This window comes from Taudactylus pleione, unplaced genomic scaffold, assembly GCF_031769625.1.
Source record: "Taudactylus pleione unplaced genomic scaffold, aTauple2 ptg000184l, whole genome shotgun sequence".
Classification (NCBI taxonomy): domain Eukaryota; kingdom Metazoa; phylum Chordata; class Amphibia; order Anura; family Myobatrachidae; genus Taudactylus; species Taudactylus pleione.
In genome coordinates this window covers 3,620,857-3,645,907 of record NW_028284586.1, presented here as the reverse complement: position 1 = coordinate 3,645,907, position 25,051 = coordinate 3,620,857, and the positions used below count along the sequence as shown (strand labels likewise).

General features: G+C 43.7%; 1 protein-coding gene across 1 annotated transcript in view; it reads left to right on the top strand.

Annotated features, from left to right (window-relative positions):
• Positions 1-15,201: 15,201 nt before the first annotated feature.
• The window catches only part of LOC148519706 (protein kinase C delta type-like), a 38,435-nt gene continuing 28,585 nt past the window's right edge, over positions 15,202-25,051 (top strand). Inside the window, exon 1 of the mRNA XM_088476198.1 lies at positions 15,202-15,514. Coding sequence (XP_088332324.1) covers positions 15,202-15,514 — 313 coding nt within the window. The remainder of the gene's footprint in view (positions 15,515-25,051) is intronic.

The following is a 25,051-nucleotide window of genomic DNA, read 5'->3' as shown; positions in this document are numbered from 1 at the left end:
GCACCAGGGAGGGAGTGTTAGGATTAGGGTGCGGGGAGGGAGTGTTATAATTAGGGTGGGAGGAGGGGGAGGTTAGGTTTAGACACTAGGGGGCAAAGTTAGGTTTAGGCACCAGGGAGGGGGTCTTAGTTTAAGGGTGCGGGGAGGGGGAGGTTAGCTTTAGGCACTAGGAAGGGGGGGTTAGTTTTAGGCACTAGGGTTTGTTTTAGGCACCGGGGAGGGAGGGTTAGGGTAGGGGTTAGAAAAATACTTACCTTTCATTTCTATGGGTGTCGGGATTCTGGCTGTCGGAATGCTGCTGTCGGTATTCTGAACAGCGGCATCCCGACAGCCGGGATTTCACACCCAACCCCAGCCAAACAGTAGCTCAATAAAAATACTCAAATGCAAACTGTGACAAGCTGTGATAAGCTAGTGCGAGCCATCATAAAGATGGCCTTGATGCAACTAGGTCCACAATAGCATAACTCCTCTGCCAGGGGCTGGCTGGCAACCTTTTGCCTTGGGAGCATGTACAAGACAGTGGACCTGATTTACCGATAATCACTCCACTCTGCAAACATTCATTATTGCGTGCAACTATGCTAATACTCTTATGCAGGCCTTCAGTAGTGCCCCAGTAGTGATCCCCCTATGCAGTGCCCCCAGTAGTGGTCCCCCCTGTGCAGTGCCTCTTGTGCCCCCCAGTAGTAAGCCCCTTATATAGTGCCCCCAGCAGTAGTAGTCCCCCTATGCAGTGCCCCCTGTAATGGTACCCCCTATGCAGTGCCCCTTATATAGTGCCCCCAGTAGTAGTTCCCGCCATGCAGTGCCCACAATAGTGGTACCCCTTATGCAGTGCCCTTTAAATAGTGGCCCAGTTGTAGTCTCCCCGTAAGCAGTGCCCCCAGTATTGCCCCTCATATAGAGCCCCCAGTAGTGGTCCCCCTATGCAGTGCCCCTAGTAGTAGTCCCCCCCTTATAGCGCCCCTAGTAGTAGTCCCCCCCTTGTAGTGCCCCTAGTAGTAGTCCCCCCCTTGTAGTGCCCCTAGTAGTAGCCCCTAGTAGTAATCCCACCTTTGTAGTGCCCCCAGTAGTGGTCCCTCCCAGAGGACACACACGTAATAAAAAAAAAAAAAACACTTACCTGAATCACCGATCCTGCTCCGCCACTGCCATCCGCTCCTCTGTCCGTCCTCCCAGTCATGACGTCTCTCCCATTACCCACTGCGGGAGCCAGAAGATGGAGCTCATGAGTGAGCTCCAGCCCAGCTCCGGCAGTGGGCGCAGACTCTCATTAGCTGCTAATTAAAGCATACACTGCTGCTGGTGCCGGCAGCAGTGTGTTTGTCACTCACTGTGTAGTGCTGACCGAACTCCGTCCAGTCAGCACTACATGCACGGTGCAGCTGTGTCATAGAGATACAGACTGCCCGCGGCCCGGGACAGTATATGGCACTGCGGCCCGGGGGCACATGGTAACCTGCCCCTCGGCCCAGCCCGCCTCTGCCCTCTACATAGAACCAATAACAATAGCTTAACCCTTCTGTATAGAACCAATAACAATAGCATAACCCCTGTGCATAGAACGAAAAACAATAGCATAACCCTTCTGCATAGAAGAAATAATAGCATAACCCCTCTGCCTAGAACCAATTAGCAAAACCCATCTGCATAGAACCAATAACAATAATAGCATAACCCCGCTACATAGAATCAATAACAATAGCATAACCCCTCTGCATAGAACCAATTAACATAACCCCTCTTCGTAGAACCAATAATAATAGTATAACCCCACTATATAGAAGAACCAATAACAATAGCATAACCCCTCTGCATAGAACCAATAACAATAATAGCATAACCCAGTGGTTCCCAAACTGTGCACCGTGGCACCCTGGGGTGCCTTGGGAGACATGCAGAGGTGCCTCAGGTTGGTGGTCCAGCACAAAATCAAATTATGTATCGTCGGTGTAATGTAAATATGTGGACAAACAGAAGCTCAAACCTGTCCACCACCACATAACTCGAGCCTAAGTATGACAGGTAAGCACAATTTAATTCTCTTTACTACATTTTTTCTGAATTCTTAATAACAAACTTTTGGCTTAGGGGTGCCATGAAAACAATGCTGATACTCTAGAGCGCTGTGATTCAAAAAAGTTTGGGAACCTCTGGCATATCCCCTCTGCATAGAACCAATACCAATAATAGCATAACCCCTCTGCATAGAACCAATACCAATAATAGCATAACCCCTCTGAATAGAACCAATAACAAAAATAGCATAACCCCTCTGCATAGAACTAATAACAATAATAGCATAACCCCTCTGCTTAAAACCAATAACAATAGCATAACCCCATCTGCATAGAACCAATAACAATAGCATAACCCCTCTGCATAGAACAAATTACAATAATAGCACTGGTTGGAGCATTGCTAAGTACTATACATAACAAAATATTGTTTTATTTTACTGTCTAATGCTAATGACTTTCTATACAACAGAGGGGAATGAGACAAATCAAGTTTCTTCTTCTTACATGTCCCCCTGAGATGGCTGTTATTTATTACTGTTATAAGCAATTACAGAAAGGTTTATGTCCACCCAATAGTTTTTTTTTTGCCATAATTGAGATATATTAAATTTATATGTTTTATACAATGCATCTAATTATTACCACTGGTTGAACAATAGCATTAATTATGTTCCTAGTCCTCACCTGTTAAGTCTATGGCATTCAGATCTTTAATATGTATTTATAGAATCTATGCCGAGATTTCACCAAACCATCAGATGCCGAAGCTTTTCTATATTAGGAATTTGCGGCCAATTCTGCTGATAACGCTAAAGTAGAAGAAACCTGAAGATGCTTTGTTTTGGAAAGTAGGACTTTGATCTACTCTTTATCAATGCTAGTGCTTTACTACTTGCGATTATCCATCAGAAGATTTCATGTCTAAGCTGGCCACACACTAGACCAACTTTCATCCAACCAGCCAACTAGTTGGATGGTTGGATGTAAATTGGTCTAGTGTGTGGCCAGCTTAATACGGTTTGATATTTCTAGCATATTTATTGTATGCTTGACTTATTGTTCTTATTTCCATTAAACTTTTACTTACCCATAACACTGTGAATCACAAACAACCACCACAATTTGTTCTCCCAAACACAATGAGGATGATAACATTTTTGCATTTAACTTTTTGCACATGAAGCCGTCCGTTTATCTTAACGTGGTTATCTTCTAATGTCAAATTTTTATCACTTGCTCAAGGGCCTGAGAGCCTATACCAGCTCCTATTGTTTTTCTTGTATTACAAAATATGTTTCCCGGTTGTCTCTTTCTCCTATTGATTCTATTAGTGATGATGTACAGTCAGGTGCATAAATATTGGGACATTGACAGAATTTTCATATTTTGACCTCTATTCACCACAATGGCTTTGAAATGAAACAAACAAGATGTGCTTTAACTGCAGACTTTCAGATTTAATTTGAGAGTAATTACATCCAAATCAGGTGAACGGTGTAGGAATTACAACGGTTTCTATATGTGACTCCCACTTTTTAAGGGGCCAAAAGTAATGGGACTATCAACTCAAAAGCTATTTCATGGACAGGTGTGGGCTATTCCCTCGTTATTTCATTATCAATTAAGCAGGTAAAAGGTCTGGAGTTGATTCTAGGTGTGACATTTGCATTTGCAATCAGTTGCTGTCGACTCTCAATATGAGATCCACAGAGCTGTCACTATTAGTGAAGCAAGCCATCATTAGGCTGAAAAATCAAAACAAACCCATCAGAGAGATAGCAAAAACATTAGGTGTGTCCAAATCAACTGTTTGGAACATTCTTAAAAAGAAAGAACACACCGGAGAGCTCAGCAACACCAAAAGACCCGGAAAACAAATGTGGTGGATGACAGAAGAATTATTTCCCTGGTGAAAAAAAACCCCTTCACAACAGTTGGCCAAATCAAGAACACTCTCCAGGAGGTAGGTGTATATGTGTCAAAGTCAACAATCAAGAGAAGACTTCACAAGAGTGAATATAGAGGGTTCACCACAAGATGTAAACCATTGGTGAGCCACAAAAACAGGAAGACCAGATTAGAGTTTGCCAAACAACATCTAAAAAAGCCATTACAGTTCTGGAACAACATCCTATGGACAGATGAGACAAAGATCAACTTGTACCAGAGTGATGGGAAGAGAAGAGTATGGAGAAGGAAAGGAACTGCTCATGATCCAAAACATACCACCTCATCAGTGAAGCATGGTGGTGGTAGTGTCATGGCCTGGGCATTTATGGCTGCCTATGGAACTGGTTCCCTTGTATTTATTGATGATGTGACTGCTGACAAAAGCAGCAGAATGAATTCTGAAGTGTTTCGGGCAATATTAAATGCTCATATTCAGTCAAATGCTTAAGAACTCATTGGACGGCGCTTCACAGTGCAGATGGACAATGGGACAATGACCCAAAGCATACTGCAAAAGCAACCAAAGAGTTTTCTAAGGCTAAAAAGTGGAATATTATGCAATGGCCAAGTCAATCCCCTGACCTGAATCCGATTGAGCATGCATTTCACTTGATAAAGACAAAACTGAAGGGAAAATGCCCCAAGAACAAGCAGGAACTGAAGACATTTGCAGTAGAGACCTGGCAGATCATCACCAGGAATGAAACCCAGCGTCTGGTGGTGTCTATGCGTTCCAGACTTCAGGCTGTAATTGCCTGCAAAGGATTTGCAACAAAGTATTAAAAAGTGAAAGTTAGATTTAGGATTGTTTAATTTGTCCCATTACTTTTGGCCCCTTAAAAAGTGGGGGGCACATATAGAAACCGTTGTAATTCCTACACCGTTCACCTGATTTGGATGTAATTACCCTCAAATTAAATCTGAAAGTCTGCAGTTAAAGCACATATTGTTTGTTTCATTTCAAAGCCATTGTGGTGGTGAATAGAGGCCAAAATATGAAAAATCTGCCAATGTCCCAATATTTATGCACCTGACTGTATGTTTTGGTATACCAATGTGATTATTATGCTATTGATTCCTACTTATCTATACACTCCAGAATGTTGCTAGTTAGCATTGTAAGTCGCACAAGAAATAATTACTCTTCAGACTTTGATTGTGTTTCCAAAGCACAAAAAGATATTATTCACCAAAAAGCAGATAGTTACAAGCTGTGATCTAAATACAATTAACGCAAACAAATTATACAATCACAAGGTAGAGTCGTTACATATACATGCGCAGATTCCGGCATTAAAGATGAAGCCTCCGTCAACAGCAAAGAAATTATGACTGCCATCTAGTTTCAGAGAGCTTGCATATATACCTTTACAGAGATAGGCAATACAATAGAACAGGTTGGCATGATTCCATTGGTTCTTCTTCCTGGTTCTTCTGTTACAGTACAGTTCATAGGTCAGTTTGTATGATCACAGTCCAGCCTCCAACAGCTCTTTGTGTCCATTTTCCCGCTGAATAACAAGTCTAAACTGGCTGCATTAGAGAGTGCATTTTAAATCCTAACTCTCTATGATCCATAATTTGCAGACACATGTTGCGATTTCCTCACCAATGGAACCGGAAATCTGCAAATACACAGTAGTTTAGAATTATACCAAACACGGTCTGCTTATCATGTACTAAACCTCAGATATCAAATAACATGTAGTAATGAATAAAACCTTAAATATTAACCTTCATACTAGTGAACTTTTTAAGGAAGTGTGCAGTGTGTAAGTATTGGGATATTAAGAAAAGACGCTAATTAGCGTTGTGTGACTACGTGTTTGTGGAGTACACCGTGGTACGTGTTCTGCAGGGTTGGTCATAGTATATGTTTTAGTAAATGTATGTATTTATATGATGAGGACTATTAATATTGTTCTATTGTGTGGAAATCGCACGACGCTGAATAATAGTATCGCCGTATGTACTTATGTGTGAGATTCGCTAAAATGGCGCTGAACGGCCATCGCAAAATGGCATCTTGCGGCCATTCACAAAATGGCGTCGTGCAGATTTTAATTTTAGCAGATTCAGTCTCAGCCAATTATCCGGCTTTGACAATGCTATAACGGAACTTTTTCGGCAGTCATGATTGTGTATGTAATTAGCTGCTATACCTGGTTTTTACATCACTTTACCTCAGACTACCTTTAACTTTTACATATGACGCAACTTAAGATTGGTTCCCTGAATGTATGGGGCATACATTCCCCAATTAAGAGAAAGCGGATTTTCACATACTTAAATAAACTAAAGATAGATATAATATGTTTGCAGGAAACACACCTGTTAGAGCTTATAATTTCTAAACTTAATATGCATGGCTGGAAGGTGATGTCCTCAGCTTCATATTCATCTAAGTCTCCCGGAGTAATACTCTTAGCACATCAATGTCTCCAGACACTGGTTAATAGTTCTTATAGTAATCCAGCTGGTCACCTCCTGATTATAGGCCTGCGTATAAATGACACACCTTATAACATATGTAAAGTATATGCTCCTAAATTATATAATAACGCATTATTTTCCAAGGTTTGCTTTCTAAATGATATATACACACATCTTCCTCTTCAATAATAAGTGCGGACTTTAACTTGGTTTCTTCTTATATCTAAATCTTCAATCCACAGCAAAGAAGGTTTCTCGTCCACCTAAACAGGGTGTACCCTATCTCGGAGTACCCGCTTTTCCTGTCTCAGGCTGGCAGGCCGCAGGTGTGCATGCTGATTGCTGGAGGCGGAGCCCAGAGCCATGAGGTGCGACTCACTACTCCTATCACCACAACGGTCCATGGTGCAGCAGCCCTCCTGCGACCATTACTTAAAGTCCTGAATAAGCCTCTGCTCATGCGCAGAAGATCATTCTGGTTATGTGACTGTCACAAGCCGCCGCACTGCGAACACTGTGCGAGGTGTACACAGGGCAAGTGTTCACTGAATCTCCGCCTACCTCCTGTCCATCATTCTGTGGATCACTCCAGATTGGCTCCTGCATCTATATCCTGCTGGCGTTAATGTTGCTCCGATGCCGGTGATAGAGTTTTCGTGTTTACGGTTCTGGCTTTGTCTCCTGTCTTCCAGTTGATCTCCAGTTTTCTTGCCTCCAATAGTATAATGTTGTTCTGCCGATTGTATCATCCAGGCGGCACAGTCCTGCATATTATTTACCTGTCGGTTGTGTCATCTAGGCAGCATGGTACGCAAGTTTGTCCCTTTGCCGTTTGTGTCATCCAGGCGGCACAGGCCGCACTGCAGCGTCAGCTGCTTGTGTCAACCCGGCGGCACAGGCCGCACTACGGCGTCAGCTATCTATGTCAACTTGGTGGCACTACTGCGTCAGTTACTTGTGTCAACCCGGCGGCACAGGCCGCACTACAGCGTCAGCTGCTTGTGTCAACCCGGCGGCACAGGCCGCACTATGTCGTCAGCTATCTATGTCAACTTGGTGGCACTACTGCGTCAGTTACTTGTGTCAACCCGGCGGCACAGGTCGCACTCCAGCAACATTAATGCGCAGTCCCACGGGCTGCATCCAGCCAAGTTATACCAGCCCTCAAAGCTGCTGCACGGCCCAGAGGCCACTTCAAATTCTACAGCCCACTGGCTGCATCTAGCCAAGTTTTCCCAGCCCTCAAGGTTGCCGCACGGCCCAGATGCCACCTATTATTCTACAGCCCACGGGCTGAAAGTTATACCAGCCCTCAAGGCTGCTGCACGGCCCAGAGGCCACTTCATATTCTACAGCCCACTGGCTGCATCTAGCCAAGTTATACCAGCCCTCAAGGCTGCTGCACGGCCCAGAGGCCGCTTCATATTCTCCAGCCCACGGGCTGCATCCAGCCAAGTTATACCAGCCCTCAAGGCTGCTGCACGGCCCAATGGCCACAACCAGCCAAGTGATACCAGCCCTCAAGGCTGTGGCATGGCTCAAATGCCACTTCATCATCTACGATCTAAGGCCTTCAGGCCCAACAAGCCAAGTCTTCCTAAAGCTCTCAAAGCTGTTGTATGGCCGCATCTAGCCTAGAATTCCAGCTCTCAAGGCTGTAGCTGGATTATACTCAAAAGAGTTACGCATGTGCCCTAACAGTTACACCTCCGAGCCGGCCCGGCGTTAACCACTAGCCACCGTCCAGGTGCTCCACCCCCGCAAACTGCCGCCAGCTGTTCCTTCGCTGCCCGCTCACTGTTTGCTGCTGCTGTTTGCTGCTGTTCTATCAGAGCTGTCAGCTGAGCTCCGATCGTGTAAGCAGCACAGTGGTAGTAGCAGCTGCCAGGGTCTATGCCCAGCTGGCAGCAGGTGCCCCGGCCGTGCCTGCACCAAACCTCCACCAGCCCTAGGCAGGCTTGAATGCCTCTAGGCATTCCAAAAGCCCATGGCATTTGGTTAGTTTGTCTATGCCTAGGGCCGTCTCTGTGCTCAGCCCAAAAGGCCTATCTAGCTCCACCTATGGACAAATGTATTTCCACTCAGGGATGTGTCCTGCTGTGGCAGGTGAAAAGTGTAGTACTAAGAGCAGCATGGGCAAGGTACATGGGTATGGAGGGGCAGTAGAATGCTAGTAGCTGATCTTAGTAGTATTTTGGTGTAATAGTGTAAAAGGGGGCACCAGAAGGGTCATTACAGTGCCAGCAATGCATCCTGCAGGGTAAGGTGAACCCTAGCATTGGTGGGAGGAGGGTAAAGGGGGTGCAGGAGGGAGCTAACAGTTAGCCTCAGTATATTAGGCTGTAATAGTGCAACATGGGCACAAGAAGGATAATAGTCACAGGTGCCACCACTGCCTCCTGCTGGGTGAGGTTACCACTGGTATGTGGGGGGAGGGTTAGGTCTAGAATTGGGTACTGCAAAGGACCTCTAACATCACACCCACATGACCCGCTACCACAGAGGGAGGGGTAATGCTCAGAACGGGGACCTGAAGTGTTCGCTCGCCACTCTTCGGGCACGGTGGCTCGCTATGCTCGCCACAAAAATATATTCCCCCTCTATGCCCACGTGGATGGTAACACTGGAGCAGTCCGGCCCTTCTCCAGAGGTCACGTGGTTGTGACTTCACACAGGTTCATTCTGCAACTTGGAAATAGCAGCAACCATGGGGGCAGGTGGGAGTAGGCTGACTTTCAGTGGTAATTACAGCTGACAGCAAGGACTCCTGCAATATGAGGTGACCCTGGCAATGGGGAGGAGAGGCAGTCACACACATATATACACAAACTGTTTAGGGTCGTATCTATAATGCATACATGCCTACCCTCACGGTTTTCGCGGGAGGCTCCCAATTTTTCGGGTAACCCCCCGCACCCCCGGAAGGGTAGGCATTTCTCCCGCATTCTGCCCACTTCCTAGTGAAGTGGGCAGAATGAGAATACCCGCGGCGATCGCGGGTCTCCGTGTAGGGGCGGGGCTTAAAACATGATTCTACATGAATCATCTCATTTGGCCCCGCCCCTATGCAAATTCTACCCTATCGCGGCAATTTTACCGCGAGGGGGCAGGGCTTAATGACGCTAATCATCAGGCCCCGCCCCCATCACCCCCTTCCTGCTTCTCTTACCCGGGCTTCTCCCGGGAAGAGATCTGAAAAGGTAGGCAACTCTGTTATAATGGTGTGTGTGGTGCACAAACGTCTCCGGGTCTAGCGGGGCCCTGCACCGCATTCCCTGCACCCATGCTTTGTATTACTTACCTCTTCGAAGTCCTGCATCAGGTCTCCCAGCGCTGTTCAAACGACGGAAAATGGCCGCCAAGACTGACGTCTCTGCACTGACACAACAACGGGAGCCTCCCGCGGTTGACAAGCATGGCCTACACTGAATGACTAATCGTTCAGTGTAGGCACTGCAGGGGATGGGGAATGACGGTACGATTATGATGTTATAGTCGTACTGTCTTTCCTGGGTTGCGCAGTGGATACGCACCTGTAGATAAAAAACCCAAAATAGCTATAGATAAAACATAAAGGTAACATGTGATGGAGGATTGGGGGTTCCATGTATATATAACAGCCTTCTCAGCAGCAATCTGTTTTATATATATCTCAGACTGGTTTTTAAACAAAGACAATTACACTGGTAATGAATTAGATTCCGCACTAACAAAACCCTTTTCTCCAAGTGCTTTACTCCATGCTTCTCGTTCCCTTATTCCTTCCTCTATTCTATCTGATCCCTTATTTGCAGACACTTACAAAGCCTGGTTATTTATAAACCGCAAACTGAAAAGACGGCAACATAGTTCCATTTACACCACTTTTTAGGGAAACCTGCTTTTTTGAACGAGCCTTAAGCAATGTTTTGTCTCTGACGTGCAGAGATAGGGGCATCATGGGAATCAAAGATTTATTTGACCCAGGTGGACATATTGAGATCATTTGCTGTATAAAGACCCCCATACATCTGCGACGGATCACCGCGATGTAACGATCCTGCAACCCAGCATTGCACGATTTCTGAAAATCAACATGGTGGATATCACAGATATGCCGATCATGATCAAAAAATTATCGTGAATAGCAGACCGGTGAAATCTAACATGTAGAATTTCTCTGATCCTTCGATGGATCGTGCAACATCGATGGCCGATGGTTGGCATTACCGACCGGCGTATGCGATTCAATCACAGGATCGCGCAATCCGCCGGCAGATGTACAGTATGGGGCCTTTAAATACTAACTTTGGCACATCACACAAACAGTACTGTATGTACTTGCAGATACGTAATGTTATTTCTTCCTCACCACCAACAATGTCAGTAGCACATTTACCTGACCCTATAACAACACTCCTTACTTTCCTTCATCAAAATTCATATCAGACTGCATATCTTTACAAGGAACTTATTACAACAGATCAAGAAAAGCTGTGGATTCTTAGGGGTAAATTTACTAAGATCCGAGATGGTCCCGATTTTCAAAGTGATTTATCTTTCTGGTAGGGTGATTTAATCCCTTTTTTTTGTAAATTTACCAACCGGCGATTTGAGGCTAAACGAGTTTGCCGATGGTGAAGCAGAGGGAGATATCTCTCCCGAGTAACTCATTTTGCAGGAGATTTTCTCTCTGCAAATCTCTCCCGAGCTAGCAGCCAGCACATATCAGTGAGATATGTGTTTGCTGCTTGTGTGTTAAAAGTTGTAAAAAATAAATAAATGCTTTTAAAATAAATGGCGTGAGGTCCCCCCTAAAACACTAACCAGTTCTGGGTTTGCAAGCCTGCCCTGGTTCTTAATTTACAGGAAAAAAAAATGTGTAGGGTTCCACTGTAAATTATGAACCAGCAACAGGCAGCAGGGACAGAGCTGGTTTTATATATACAGAGAAAAAAAATTACGTGAGGTACCCCGTATATTTAAAACCAGCTGATGCCACAGCCAGGGGTGCCCTTTCGCCGAACCCCCAGCCACAGCATCAGCCCTGACCGTTAGTCAGCCCAGACCAGGGATCCCTGGGGAGTTGGGGACACCCCCAATAAAGGCGTCACCCTCTCCAGGGCACCCCTGGCCTAGGCTGATAGCCCGGGGCTATCCAACCACCCATTGGGTGGTGGGTGGCGGGTTGATAGTGTTAGTTGATAGTGAAAAATTTGATTTTTCATCATTGTCTTTACAGAGGAACTACAGGTCCCAGCAAGCCTCCCCCGCATGCTGGTATTTAGAGAACAACAAGTACCAGCATGCGGGGCATTAAGGGCCCACTGGTATCTGTAGTTCACCTGTAAAGAAATGGTTAATAAAACACACAACACACCGTGAAAATAAAGCTTTATTGCATCCATAAACACTTACACATACTCACCTGTTTCCAGATGTTCATGTCCCTTTGTCAACGTAAAGTATCTGTACGAATTACCTGTAAAAAAAGATCCAATACTCACCTTTATGTCCCTCGATGTTCTCCGCAGAATTCCAATACGTGGGGCGGATACAGTGTAACAACATGCTTCTGCATGGTGTTACACTGTGTTAATGTCTGCCAATGAGTGGCTTCTCCACGTGGGTCCCAGCCAATGAGCGGCCACTAATGTTAGCCGCCGCTGATTGGCCGGTGGCCCGGGACTGAAGTCACGAGCAGACATTAACACAGTGATCCCTATTTTCACCATTTATAGAAAGAATGATTTGTGTATGTTTCTGACCATCTAGCAGCTCAGGGGGTTGAGAGTTTGCTCCTATCTCACCCAAGCTCGTCATCCCGATTTTTGGTAAATTTGAGAGATGTATGTTTTTGGTGAAAAGTACTTCCGATTTGGCCCAATGGTGATTTGATTCGAGATTGCTATCTCACCCGAGTTTTATGAGTGAGATGACAGAAATCTCTCTCTAACTCACCTGACTTTGCCTTTAGTAAATTTGCAAGCAGCGAAAAAAAATCAATAAATCACCCAAGATGGTCATCTCGACCTATCTCGAATCTTAGTAAATTTACCCCTTACTGCTAATAACTGGGGAAAAGATATCTCTACTTGTTCTTCTCACTCTGACATTTTATGCTATTTTATCTCCATAATGAAATTCTTACATTCTGCAATGCTATAGGAAGTTCATTTTAAAACTATCAATAGGGCCTCCTGTATATCTCTCAACTATGTGGAAAACATATGGTATCAGATGAAACTGGTCCATGTCCATAATGCCATTATCATTCTGCTTCTTTTTTCCATCATTTTTGTGAATGCACAATAATACGCAGGTTTTGGAATAAAATAACCAAGTTTATTAACTCACTATTCGAGATATCAGTACAACCTGAGCCCCTAGCCCTCATATGTGACAATTTAAAAAATTGGAACCTAGGTCAAAAGAAAAAAATATATTCTCCCATTACTTACAGCCATTATCACTGTGGGAAAAAAGGCTATTCTCCGGAAATGGATCTCTAAATCTGCTCCTATGCTTACAGATGTAACAGTCTGGTTACTGCAATATTTATATTTTGATCGCAGATCAGTTATGTTTCATATAGAAAAAGAGATTTAATGACAAATGGGGGGCATATATTTCTCAACTGTAACCTCAAACACAACAACATATATTTAAGTTATTTGAACATACTGAATGGTATTTACCTCACCAATTATTGGCTTCTGCATAACTCTCTATCAATAAGACGCAGACTTTTCTTACTATGTTACCGTAGATAGTGGGATACACAATGCCAAATATCGTATGTTACCTATAATCCGCTTTCAATGTAGAGCGCTGATAGTAGCAAAGTAATTTAAATCTAAATTTAATCATATTAAATAAAAAACCCCTGATATAAAATTTATATTTAAATTACTTTGCTACTATCAGCGCTCTCTTTGTTTTCTTTATTTATTTCTATGTACTAGATCAGGAGGTTGTGAGTAGATCTCCTATATAGAGAGCTGCAGATTTAGCACATTTTGTTTTTTTCAGTTGTGATTTTTATTAAGATTAGCGCCAGGTTATTCTGTTTGTTTGTTCTTCTTTCTTGAGGGGGTTTCCAAATGTTTGATTTTAGATTGAGTGTGGTCAGTCCATGAAGAGGGCATAATTATTACTTAATCATCTCTGCGTCATACAAAGTGTATTGTTTGTCATAATTCCAGCATATACAGGACCAGCGATCACAGTAAGCCATTAAATGCAGCAGTAAGGTCCATCCAGCCTGAGCTGAATGGTATTATTTTAGATGTGGGCACCATTCCAGAGCATTGGAGTAAGTCCAGGAGTCTGGGGGAGCAGCAGAAGAACCTAGCACTGCCCTAGACCTATGTGTACATATTGGTCTCGTTATGCACTGGATAGTGTATTATTATACAGTATTAATAATTAAGCCTATAAATGGTCTATAGCAGTGCACCACTAACAGTGCATGTTTTCCAGATCTCCTAGTTGTGGCATAGGTGTATTTATTACTGACTGACACATGTTAAAAGATCCACAGTTGGTGCTAATTTCATTTCATTTGTGATACTGAGAAGAACATGCAGCACTAGTAAAATTCTATAATATTACTATTTCTATTGTGGTCACGGTGTATGTTGGGGAGGGGGGGGTTCAAGGCATCTTGGAAACCCCCCTGTGTTTACCTAATTGACCCTACACTCTCTCTTTTATTTTTATTTATTTCTGTTCTATAAATGTATAACAATAATGATATATATTTATCTAGCAGATTTATGAATGGTACAATTTTTCACTTATTGGAAGATTGGACTATTTTCATGTCTGTCCTTACTATACAATACCATATATCATTGGAATCTGCTATCTGTACATTCTGTTTCTTTTTTTAAAATGTTCAATGAAAAGATGTATGAAAAATAAACAAACAAGAAACAAGCGTTTTTAAAAGATGCACTATGTGACCCAATGGTGCCATGGGGCTGACGGCCTATGGAAAAACTCCCAGTGAGGCCTACGGTCAATCCACCTCTGTACCTGAGCCTGGGAAGAACCAGGATCATAGAGCTACTATAAGTTAGAAATATGTCTCTTGATCCTCCATATATGGCAAATAATTTTAATCCATCAATCACCTGACAAATTGGTCTATTGTCTATGAATTTGGCATGCATCCCCCATGGGGTATATGACTAGTTTTTTACATGAGAGGTGAGACACTTATGAATATCAATAAACATTATCATTCTTGGTACCTCCTTAAGAATAGCCACAACCTCTCCAATACAACTTTCACTGTGTGACTGCAGGTTTTGCTAATTCATTTTTCATTGTTTCATTATCCTGGAAAATTAGTTACAATTTATAATATATGTACATTTTGGCCTATATTCCACTATTGCAAGTTATAAAAATATAAAAATAAAGTAGGAATATGATCATGGGAAGCACTTCCGGTAAGGCATAAATAATGTGCGACTTACACTGAGTGCAAAATACTAAAAAAAAAAAAACTTTCCATCCACAAATTTCTCTACCAATCAAACACGTATCCTCATGGATAATATATACATTACAGTGTATTTGAGAGAGCAGCAAGCAGGTGACATCACATGAAACCATGGCCTGACCTCATGCACCTGTAGTCATGGCAACAGAGTTGTTTACTTTCAAAGTTGGCAGCGGCAGTTAGAAGATCCAACTGACGTTGGTGCAGAAGACGGAGCCCAGTGGGGAGAAGCAGGACCCAGCGCAGAAGAAAGAGAAGACAGTAGGAAGTAAGAGTAGCAGAAACAGGAGCAATAAGGAGACCATGGAGCCGGCACAGAGGAAAGAGAAGATGGCAGGAGGGAAAAGGAGCAATAAGCAGACTTTGGAGCCGCCACAGAAGAAAGAGAAGATGGCAGGAGGGAAGAGGAGCAGAAAGAGGAGCAATATGGAGCCAAAAGCGAAGAAGCCATGTCCTGAAGATGGTCAAGAGAAGAGGAGAGTAAAGAAAAGCAGGAAGAGAAAACACAGATCGGGGGAGTCTCTGGCAAAGAAGAGGAAGAGCGCAGCGAGAGAGGCTGAAGAATTTGATGGAGATCAGCCAAGACCAGGTAGAGAGGGGAAGGAGGTTTTATCAGGTAAAACGATTCTTAGTATGGGGCAGTTGTAGAACCGCAGCAGTATCAGAGGCACAAAGTGTAGTTGGAGAGTTGTTATATTCAATTCATTATTTTACATTGACAACACTTTATCTTTAAAATGTTACTATATAATCAATATTTGGTACTTAAGTATTATAGGGACTACTTGTCTAATTGAGGGATTATAGGTGCTTGAGTATTAACTGTCATAAGTATCAGAGTACAATAGGGACTACCTGTGCTTATTATCTTTCTTACGTATGATATAATTGGATAAAATGTTGCATTGTAAGAAACATGTAACATATGAGCTGCCATAATGAAGGTCACTTGTTGCTACATTTCTTTTCTTAATGCTCCAAAACTGTCCCCATAATTGTTGATTTTTATATAATGAAATGATGTAAATGATAACTACTTATTCCTGATTCAGTATCATTTTATTAACAAATATGCATATTAGTTAATAAAACCACCAAGTTTTACTGGTAACAACGTTTCATTAATTTTATAAACGGCTATACTGCTGGTAATGACCGTTTCATACCAGCTACATTGTATATATATTTAAGTTGTGTATCATGTGTAAACATTGTGTATGTGAAATAAGCTGGGTACACACCTTTATGATCAGCGGCTAATGGAATTAATCTCTCCTGATCAGCCGTGCAGGGTGTACCCAGCGTGACCCCGTCAGATGTCTGCAGCCGCGGCCAGTTGGTAAATTTTTGATATTTATAAAAGCCGGCCGCCGGAGCACTGTATTCCGATCTTTCCCCCAGGGTGACCATCAGGGGGGTACTGCTGTACTAATGTACCTGGCCCGCAGACGTCTCAAAGTAGTTTGGTAATAAAATAAGTGGTGCGCTTCGGGCCCCGTCAGTCACTGTAACTACTGGCTAGCATAGCAACTGCGGGACGGGCCCCCTTCTCATAGAAGAGCAAAGCAGAGGAGAGCGTGGCTTTAGTCTGTGCTGTGCTGCAGCTGCCGGGTCTGTCCATCCTTCTCCTATCTGCAGATGATCTCCTATCTGCACTGCAGCTGCTGAATTACGTTCCTTGTCCCTCCCCGTGTCCCCGCCCCCTCATGCTCTGCCTGGTCTGTCCGAGTCCCCGTCCCTCCCTGCCCGGGCTAGCTATCCTTCTCCTGGGGGATCTCCCTGCAGAGTCCTGACAGCTTCCAGTGTGTGAGGGAACAGCCACCTACAATGCTGCAAACACAGGTAAGGATGGCTCTGTATCCATGTTAGGTGGGGGTGTACACTTCTATTATATGGGGGGAGGTGAAATGTATCAGGGGGGTTTAAACATACTTTCTGGGGGGTGTGGTGGGTTCGGAGGGAAATGTATCAGGTGGGAGAGGTGTGTTTAGGGGTATAGTAATGTATCTGGGGTGTATAGTAATGTATCTGGGGGTGTATAGTAATGTATCTGGGGGCTATAGTAATGTATCTGGGGTGTTTGGTGATGTATCTGGGGGTGTATAGTAATGTTTCTGGGGGGTACAGAAATATATCTGGGGGTGTATAGTGATGTATCTGGGGTGTATAGTAATGTATCTGGGGGGTATAGTAATATTTCTGGGGGGTATAGTAATGTTTCTGGGGGGTACAGCAATGTATCTGGGGGGGTACAGTAATGTATCTGGGGGCTATAGTAATGTTTCTGGGGGGGTTTATAGTTGTATCTGGGGGTATAGTAATGTTTCTGGGGGGGTACAGTAATGTATCTGGGGGGTATAGTAATGTATCTGGGGGAGTATAGTGATGTATCGGGTTTATAGTAATGTATCTCGGGGGCATAGTAATGTTTCTGGGGAGTATAGTAATGTTTCTGGGGGTGTATAGCAATGTATCTGGGGCAGGGCCATAACTAAGGTGGTGCGACCTGTGCCCTGGCACAGGGCACCACAGGGCAGAGGGCGCTGTTAGGCCTGTCAATTTTCCTATTTATTATCATTCTCACTTGTAGCTTCCTCATCTTTTATCCCCAGCATCTCCTGGCCTCCCCTATCTCTTCCCTAGCCCTTCCCCATGAGACCATGGCCTTTTTTCAAGTGTACCATCTTATTTCCCTATTTAAATGCCAATGCTCTCTCTGGCACAAGGCACCAAGAGTCTAGTTACGGCTCTGATCTGGGGGTGTATAGTAATGTATCTGGGGTAAATAGTAATTTATCTGGGGGGTACAGTAATGTAAATGAGGGGTATAGTGATGTATCTGGGGGGTATAGTAATGTTTTTGGGGTGTATAGTGATGTATCTGGGGGGTATAGTAATGTATCTGGGGGTGTATAGTGATGTATCTGGGGGGTATAGTAATGTTTTTGGGGTGTATAGTGATGTATCTGGGGGGTATAGTGATGTATCTGGGGAGTATAGTAATGTATTTGGGGTGTATAGTAATGTATCTGGGGGGTATAGTGATGTATCTGGGGTGTATAGTGATGTATCTGGGGGGTTTAATAATGTATCTAGGGATGTATAGTGATGTATCTGGGGTGTATAGTGATGTATCTGGGGGTGTATAGTGATGTATCTGGCAAGGTATAGTAATGTTTTTGGGGTGTATAGTGATGTATCTGTGGAGTATAGTAATGTATCTCGGGGGTATAGTAATGTATTTGGGGTGTATAGTGATGTATCTGGGGGTGTATAGTGATGTATCTGGGTGGTATAGTGATGTATCTGGAATGTACAGTAATGTATCTGGGGGGTATAGTAATGTATTTGGGGGTGTATAATGATGTATCTGGCGGGTATAGTAATGTATCTGGGGGTGTATAGTGATGTATCTGGGGTGTATAGTGATGTATCTGGGGTGTATAGTGATATATCTGGGGTGTATATTGATGTATCTGGGGGATATAGTAATGTATCTGGGGGGTATAGTAATGTATCTGTGGAATATAGTGACGTATCTGGAGGGTATAGTGATGTATCTGGGGTGTATAGTAATGTATCTGGGGTGTAGAGTAATGTATCTGGGGGTGTAGAGTGATGTATCTGGGGGTGTAGAGTGATGTATCTGGGGATGTATAGTGTTGTATCTGGGGGGGTGTAGTGATGTATCTGGGGGGGAATAGTAATGTATCTGGGGGTGTATAGTGATGTATCTGGGGGTGTATAGTGATGTATCTGGGGTGTATAGTGATGTATATGGGGGATATAGTGATGTATCTGGGGGTGTATATTGATGTATCTGGGGGTATATAGTGATGTATCTGGGGATGTATAGTGATGTATCTGGGGGGGTATAGTGATGTATCTGGCGGGTATAGTGATGTATCTGGGGTTGTATAGTGATGTATCTGGGGTGTATAGTGATGTATCTGGGGTGTATAGTGATGTATCTGGGGTGTATATTGATGTATCTGGGGGGTATATTAATGTATCTGTGGGATATAGTGACGTATCTGGAGGGTATAGTGATGTATCTGGGGTGTATAGTAATGTATCTGGGGTGTAGAGTAATGTATCTGGGGGTGTATAGTGATGTATCTGGGGGTGTATAGTGATGTATCTGGGGATGTATAGTGTTGTATCTTGGGGGGAATAGTAATGTATCTGGGGGTGTATAGTGATGTATCTGGGGGTGTATAGTGATGTATCTGGGGTGTATAGTGATGTATATGGGGGGTATAGTGATGTATCTGGGGGTGTATAGTGATGTATCTGGGGGTATATAGTGATGTATCTGGGGATGTATAGTGATGTATCTGGGGGGGTATAGTGATGTATCTTGGGGGGTAATAGTAATGTATCTGGGGTGTATAGTGATGTATCTGGGGGTGTATAGTGATGTATCTGGGGTGTATAGTGATGTATATGGGGGATATAGTGATGTATCTGGGGGTGTATAGTGATGTATCTGGGGGTGTATAGTAATGTATCTGGGGGGTATAGTAATATATCTGGAGGGTATAGTGATGTATCTGGGGGAGTACAGTGATGTATCTGGGGAGTATAGTGATGTATCTGGGGTGTAGAGTAATGTATCTGGGGTGTAGAGTAATGTATCTGGGGGGTATAGTGATGTATCTGGGGTGTATAGTAATGTATCTGAGGGGTAGAGTAATGTATCTGTGGTGTATAGTGATGTATCTGGGGGTGTATAGTGATGTATCTGGCAAGGTATAGTAATGTTTTTGGGGTGTATAGTGATGTATCTGTGGAGTATAGTAATGTATCTCGGGGGTATAGTTATGTATTTGGGGTGTATAGTGATGTATCTGGGGGTGTATAGTGATGTATCTGGGGGGTATAGTGATGTATCTGGAATGTACAGTAATGTATCTGGGGGGTATAGTAATGTATTTGGGGGTGTATAATGATGTATCTGGCGGGTATAGTAATGTATCTGGGGGTGTATAGTGATGTATCTGGGGTGTATAGTGATGTATCTGGGGTGTATAGTGATATATCTGGGGTGTATATTGATGTATCTGGGGGGTATAGTAATGTATCTGGGGGGTATAGTAATGTATCTGTGGGATATAGTGACGTATCTGGAGGGTATAGTGATGTATCTGGGGTGTATAGTATTGTATCTGGGGTGTAGAGTAATGTATCTGGGGGTGTATAGTGATGTATCTGGGGGTGTATAGTGATGTATCTGGGGATGTATAGTGTTGTATCTGGGGGGGTATAGTGATGTATCTTGGGGGGAATAGTAATGTATCTGGGGGTGTATAGTGATGAATCTGGGGGTGTATAGTGATGTATCTGGGGTGTATAGTGATGTATATGGGGGATATAGTGATGTATCTGGGGGTGTATAGTGATGTATCTGGGGGTATATAGTGATGTATCTGGGGATGTATAGTGATGTATCTGGGGGGGTATAGTGATGTATCTTGGGGGGTAATAGTAATGTATCTGGGGTGTATAGTGATGTATCTGGGGGTGTATAGTGATGTATCTGGGGTGTATAGTGATGTATATGGGGGATATAGTGATGTATCTGTGGGTGTATAGTGATGTATCTGGGGGTGTATAGTAATGTATCTGGGGGGTATAGTAATATATCTGGAGGGTAAAGTGATGTATCTGGGGGAGTACAGTAATGTATCTGGGGAGTATAGTGATGTATCTGGGGTGTAGAGTAATGTATATGGGGGGTATAGTGATGTATCTGGGGTGTATAGTAATGTATCTGAGGGGTAGAGTAATGTATCTGGGGTGTATAGTGATGTATCTGGGGTGTATAGTAATGTATCTGGGGGGTAGAGTAATGTATCTGGGGGGTATAGTAATGTATCTGGGGTGTATAGTGATGTATCTGGGGTGTATAGTGATGTATCTGGGGGTGTATAGTAATGTATCTGGGGTGTAGAGTAATGTATCTGGGGGGTATAGTGATGTATCTGGGGTGTAGAGTAATGTATCTGGGGGGGTATAGTAATGTATCTGGGGTGTAGAGTAATGTATCTGGGGGTGTATAGTAATGTATCTGGGGTGTATAGTGATGTATCTGGGGGTGTATAGTAATGTATCTGGGGTGTAGAGTAATGTATCTGGGGGGTATAGTGATGTATCTGGGGTGTATAGTGATGTATCTGGGGTATAGTAATGTATCTGGGGGGTATAGTGATGTATCTGGGGGTGTATAGTGATGTATCTGGGGTGTATAGTGATGTATCTGGGGATGTATAGTGATGTATCTGGGGTGTATAGTGATGTATCTGGGGGGTATAGTGATGTATCTGGGGTGGTATAGTGATGTATCTTGGGGGGTAATAGTAATGTATCTTGGGGGGTTATAGTAATGTATCTGGGGTGTATAGTGATGTATCTGGGGTGTATAGTAATGTATCTGGGGGGTAGAGTAATGTATCTGGGGGGGTATAGTAATGTATCTGGGGTGTATAGTGATGTATCTGGGGTGTATAGTGATGTATCTGGGGGGTAGAGTAATGTATCTGGGGGGGTATAGTAATGTATCTGGGAGGGTATAGTTATGTATCTGGGGTGTATAGTGATGTATCTGGGGAGTATAGTGATGTATCTGGGGGGTAGAGTAATGTATCTGGGGTGTCGCCACTCGCTCCGCAAAGATAAGGGCTGAGCTGCGCAGCATGAATCAAATCACTGCGCAATCCTATTGCTGTATAAAATCTCACTATGGGCCAAATGCAATTTGAGGCGAAAAACCGTGATGTCATTTTCGCCTGTTAATTATACCCGTATTCAATTACAAAGACTTTTTGCAGGTGCGAAAAATCCTTGTAAAAAAATGGGATTAAGTTTTCACCATGTAATACATGGCGAAGAAAAATGCAGAATTAGGGTTTAGGGGTGCAGGCATAAAAAAAAAATAGCCTACACTCCTGTAATGTGTGTCAAAAAAAATGTTTTTAAAAAAAATCGGACACCCCAAAAAATTAAGTTTAATTTTGGGGTTAAAAAAATAAATAAATATGGGGGACAAAATCCTAAAGTAGCGAAATTTATTCCAGAGGGTTTTTCAAATATGCGGCAGGTGTTTTCTTCATTGCGGGTGATAGAGGCAGGTGCATTTTTGAAGAATTTTTAAAAAGTGACTTTATGGACTTAAAAATATGTTTGCACCCATTTTCATGTACACCAAATTTCATTAAAATAGTTATTTCAAAAAAAAAAAAACCTAAATGCTATTTTTCACCCCTTCTTCTAAAGCCGCATTTATGCACCTGCCGCGGCTATTAAAACCCCCCCATTTCCTTCAGCAGGCAAAAACGGGGGCACCCATAGTGATCCCCCAAGTCAGGACATCTTTAGGGGGGTGCCAGGATGAATTCTCGAAAATTCCCAGGATTTTTTCGATACTTACCTTTCCGCTGGCACCAGTTTTTGCTGATTCCTAATTTAATGCGGGGATAAGCCGCCACACGCCAGATACTTTATCCCTGCATAAAATGGCGATGATGACGAAAAGTCCGACCTCTGACTTTTCGCCATCAAATTGAATAATGGCCTATGACGGGGATTATTGCTGCAATAATACCATATCATGGGTGGGTAAGGGGACCCAGGGAATTGCTTTGCCCAGGGCCCACACTGCTATAAGACAGCCCTGATGCCAATAGCATTATTTCCCAGCATCGCTGCTCCCTGATAGAAAGCAATGACCAGGGAAAATACTTGTAATCAGCGCCACATTTTCCCATTTACTAGTGAATCTCTATATTCTCAGGGAGGGGACCCTCAGATTAGGAATAGGCAGCACAGCATGGTGATTAGGAAGTGCAGTCAGAGACCCTTATTACGTTGTACTGTTTGTGTCCTTATCCTACACTCTGACTTGTAGCGTCCAGAAATATTGCATCACAGTATGGATAAATGACGTGAAAGCAGGGTAACTAAATGATATCTCCAGCACCAGGGGGTGGGTGATGCTTTTAGGCTGGAAGGAGGAAGAGGGGAGGATTTATGGTAACTGAGGGGTCTGTTGGGTGGACTGAGCCAGGTGTCTGCTGGAAGATTAGTATACAGCAGCCGCCGGGAGGCTCCTCTGACACTGTCACATCAGATGCGACTGTGTCAAAGAAAGTCCCAACTGGTGTGGTCACGTCTCATGGGACCACGCTAGACAAGTGATTACACTGCCCATGCATATCATTGTTAGCCTGAAGATAAGTGGTCTGTCCTGTACTAAATTTTTGGCATTCTAAAAATATAGGATTTCCCCCTTACTGAAAGTGAATGCAGGAATGGGCATTATGCCATATTGTAGCTTGGCACATGTGTTCTCTGGAAATACAATGTAAAAATATGCCAGGCCAAAATAAATATGCAAATTGGCAATTGGTTCTAAGGGAGTCACCTTACATTCATAAGCACTGTTACATGTAATTACTGCTGGTATGAAGTGATGACCTATGATTAGATTACACAAAATCATCATCATCATCCATTCCTGGAATCAGACCCACCTTAAGTTAAATCACCAGTGGCCGTATACCAACCAACCAAGCATTCATCAGAACAATTAAAGCGTCACGTGTCCGGTATGGATTGCCAGCAGTCGGGATCCCGGAGGTCAGATTCTCAACACCGGAATCCCGACAGGGTTAACATACTGACGCCTGTTGGTTGGTATGAAAACCCTTCTCCTCTCCCTACCCTAACCCTCTGTTTGTGGTGCCTAATCCTAACCTTCCCCCTAGTGCCTGAACCTAACCCCTCCTCCCTGCACCTTAAACCTAACCCTCCCCCTAGTGCCTAACCCTCCCCCGAACCACCCATACTTACCTTCGGGATGCCGATGGTCTGTATTTTCGATTCGGGATCCTGACTGCTGTTGGTATTCCAGCGCCAGTATTTAGACCGCGGGCATCCCGTCAGCCGTGAGACTGACTATGGACCTGATTCAGACCTGCTCGCTAAGGCGCAATCGCTCGCCCTGAGCGATTTTCGCCCATCTGCGCATGCGTATAATTCGCAGTGCGTGTGCGCAAGCCATTCGTTGCAATCTGATTTTGGTAGCTCGTAAGCCACTATCAAGTCGCTGCTTTGAGTGACAGATAGTGCTGTTTGTGGGAGGTAACAGGGGAAGGTGCTTGTGAACGGAGGAGTGGATGTGCGAACGCAGGCGTGTCCGCCAAAACGCCGTTTAAAGGGTGTGCATAATTAGCAAAGTAGCGTCATTGTACACGTCACCTGCATGTATTACAGCCAGCGCTGATCGCTGTGCTTGTGGCAGGTTAAGGCAACCCCAAGGGCTGCGAGCAGCTCCGATGGCTCACGATGGTCCCGATTAATCCTTCATTTCCCGGAGATGACGTGTGTTGCAAGTGGCAAGGGGGCATCATTAGACACTTGCGAGGGCAATTTGCCATAGCTCGCTAAAACATATTGGGCGTTCTTACGCGACGCAGTGCGAGCACTAAATATCCGGCCCCTTTTTGCAAGTGAGCGACCACAACTTGCGAGCGGGTCTGAATGAGCTCCTATATCCCAAGTGTCACATTTCCTTTTCCTTCATAATGAAATTGTATAACACACAATGCCACAACGGACTAAAGGTGCTTACACACGTAGCGATTTTTTGATCGATTTGTCGATAATGACGTCATTATCGTTAAATCGTTCAAAAAAATCATTTCGTTTATAACGATGACCAATAATCACAAATGCGCTTATAGTTATTGTTCATCGTCCATTTCAGATTTGTCCAACATGACAATTTTCATTAAGGGAAGAATGTTCATTACACTTCAAAAAATCGTTCACTTTTTCAAGGGAAAATCTGACAGCAGAGCGTTGGTTACAAAATCGTTACGTGTGTATGCACCTTAAGTATTAACATACAGATGTGTCATCATACACCTAGCCTCAATATGCCATGCGGCGTGAGACGCCAGGTCCTGTGCTACTCCGTGTGCGCCAAGGATTTTCTTAAAAATGTTTTCGCTCAAAAAATGACAAAACATTCCAGGAGACTGCACTGATTTATTTTATATGTGACGCTTATATCTGTGTGCGACTGAATCTGTATAGGAACCACAACAGGCCCTGGCATGGAAGAAAGCCGCGGCCGCTGCACTGTAGCACT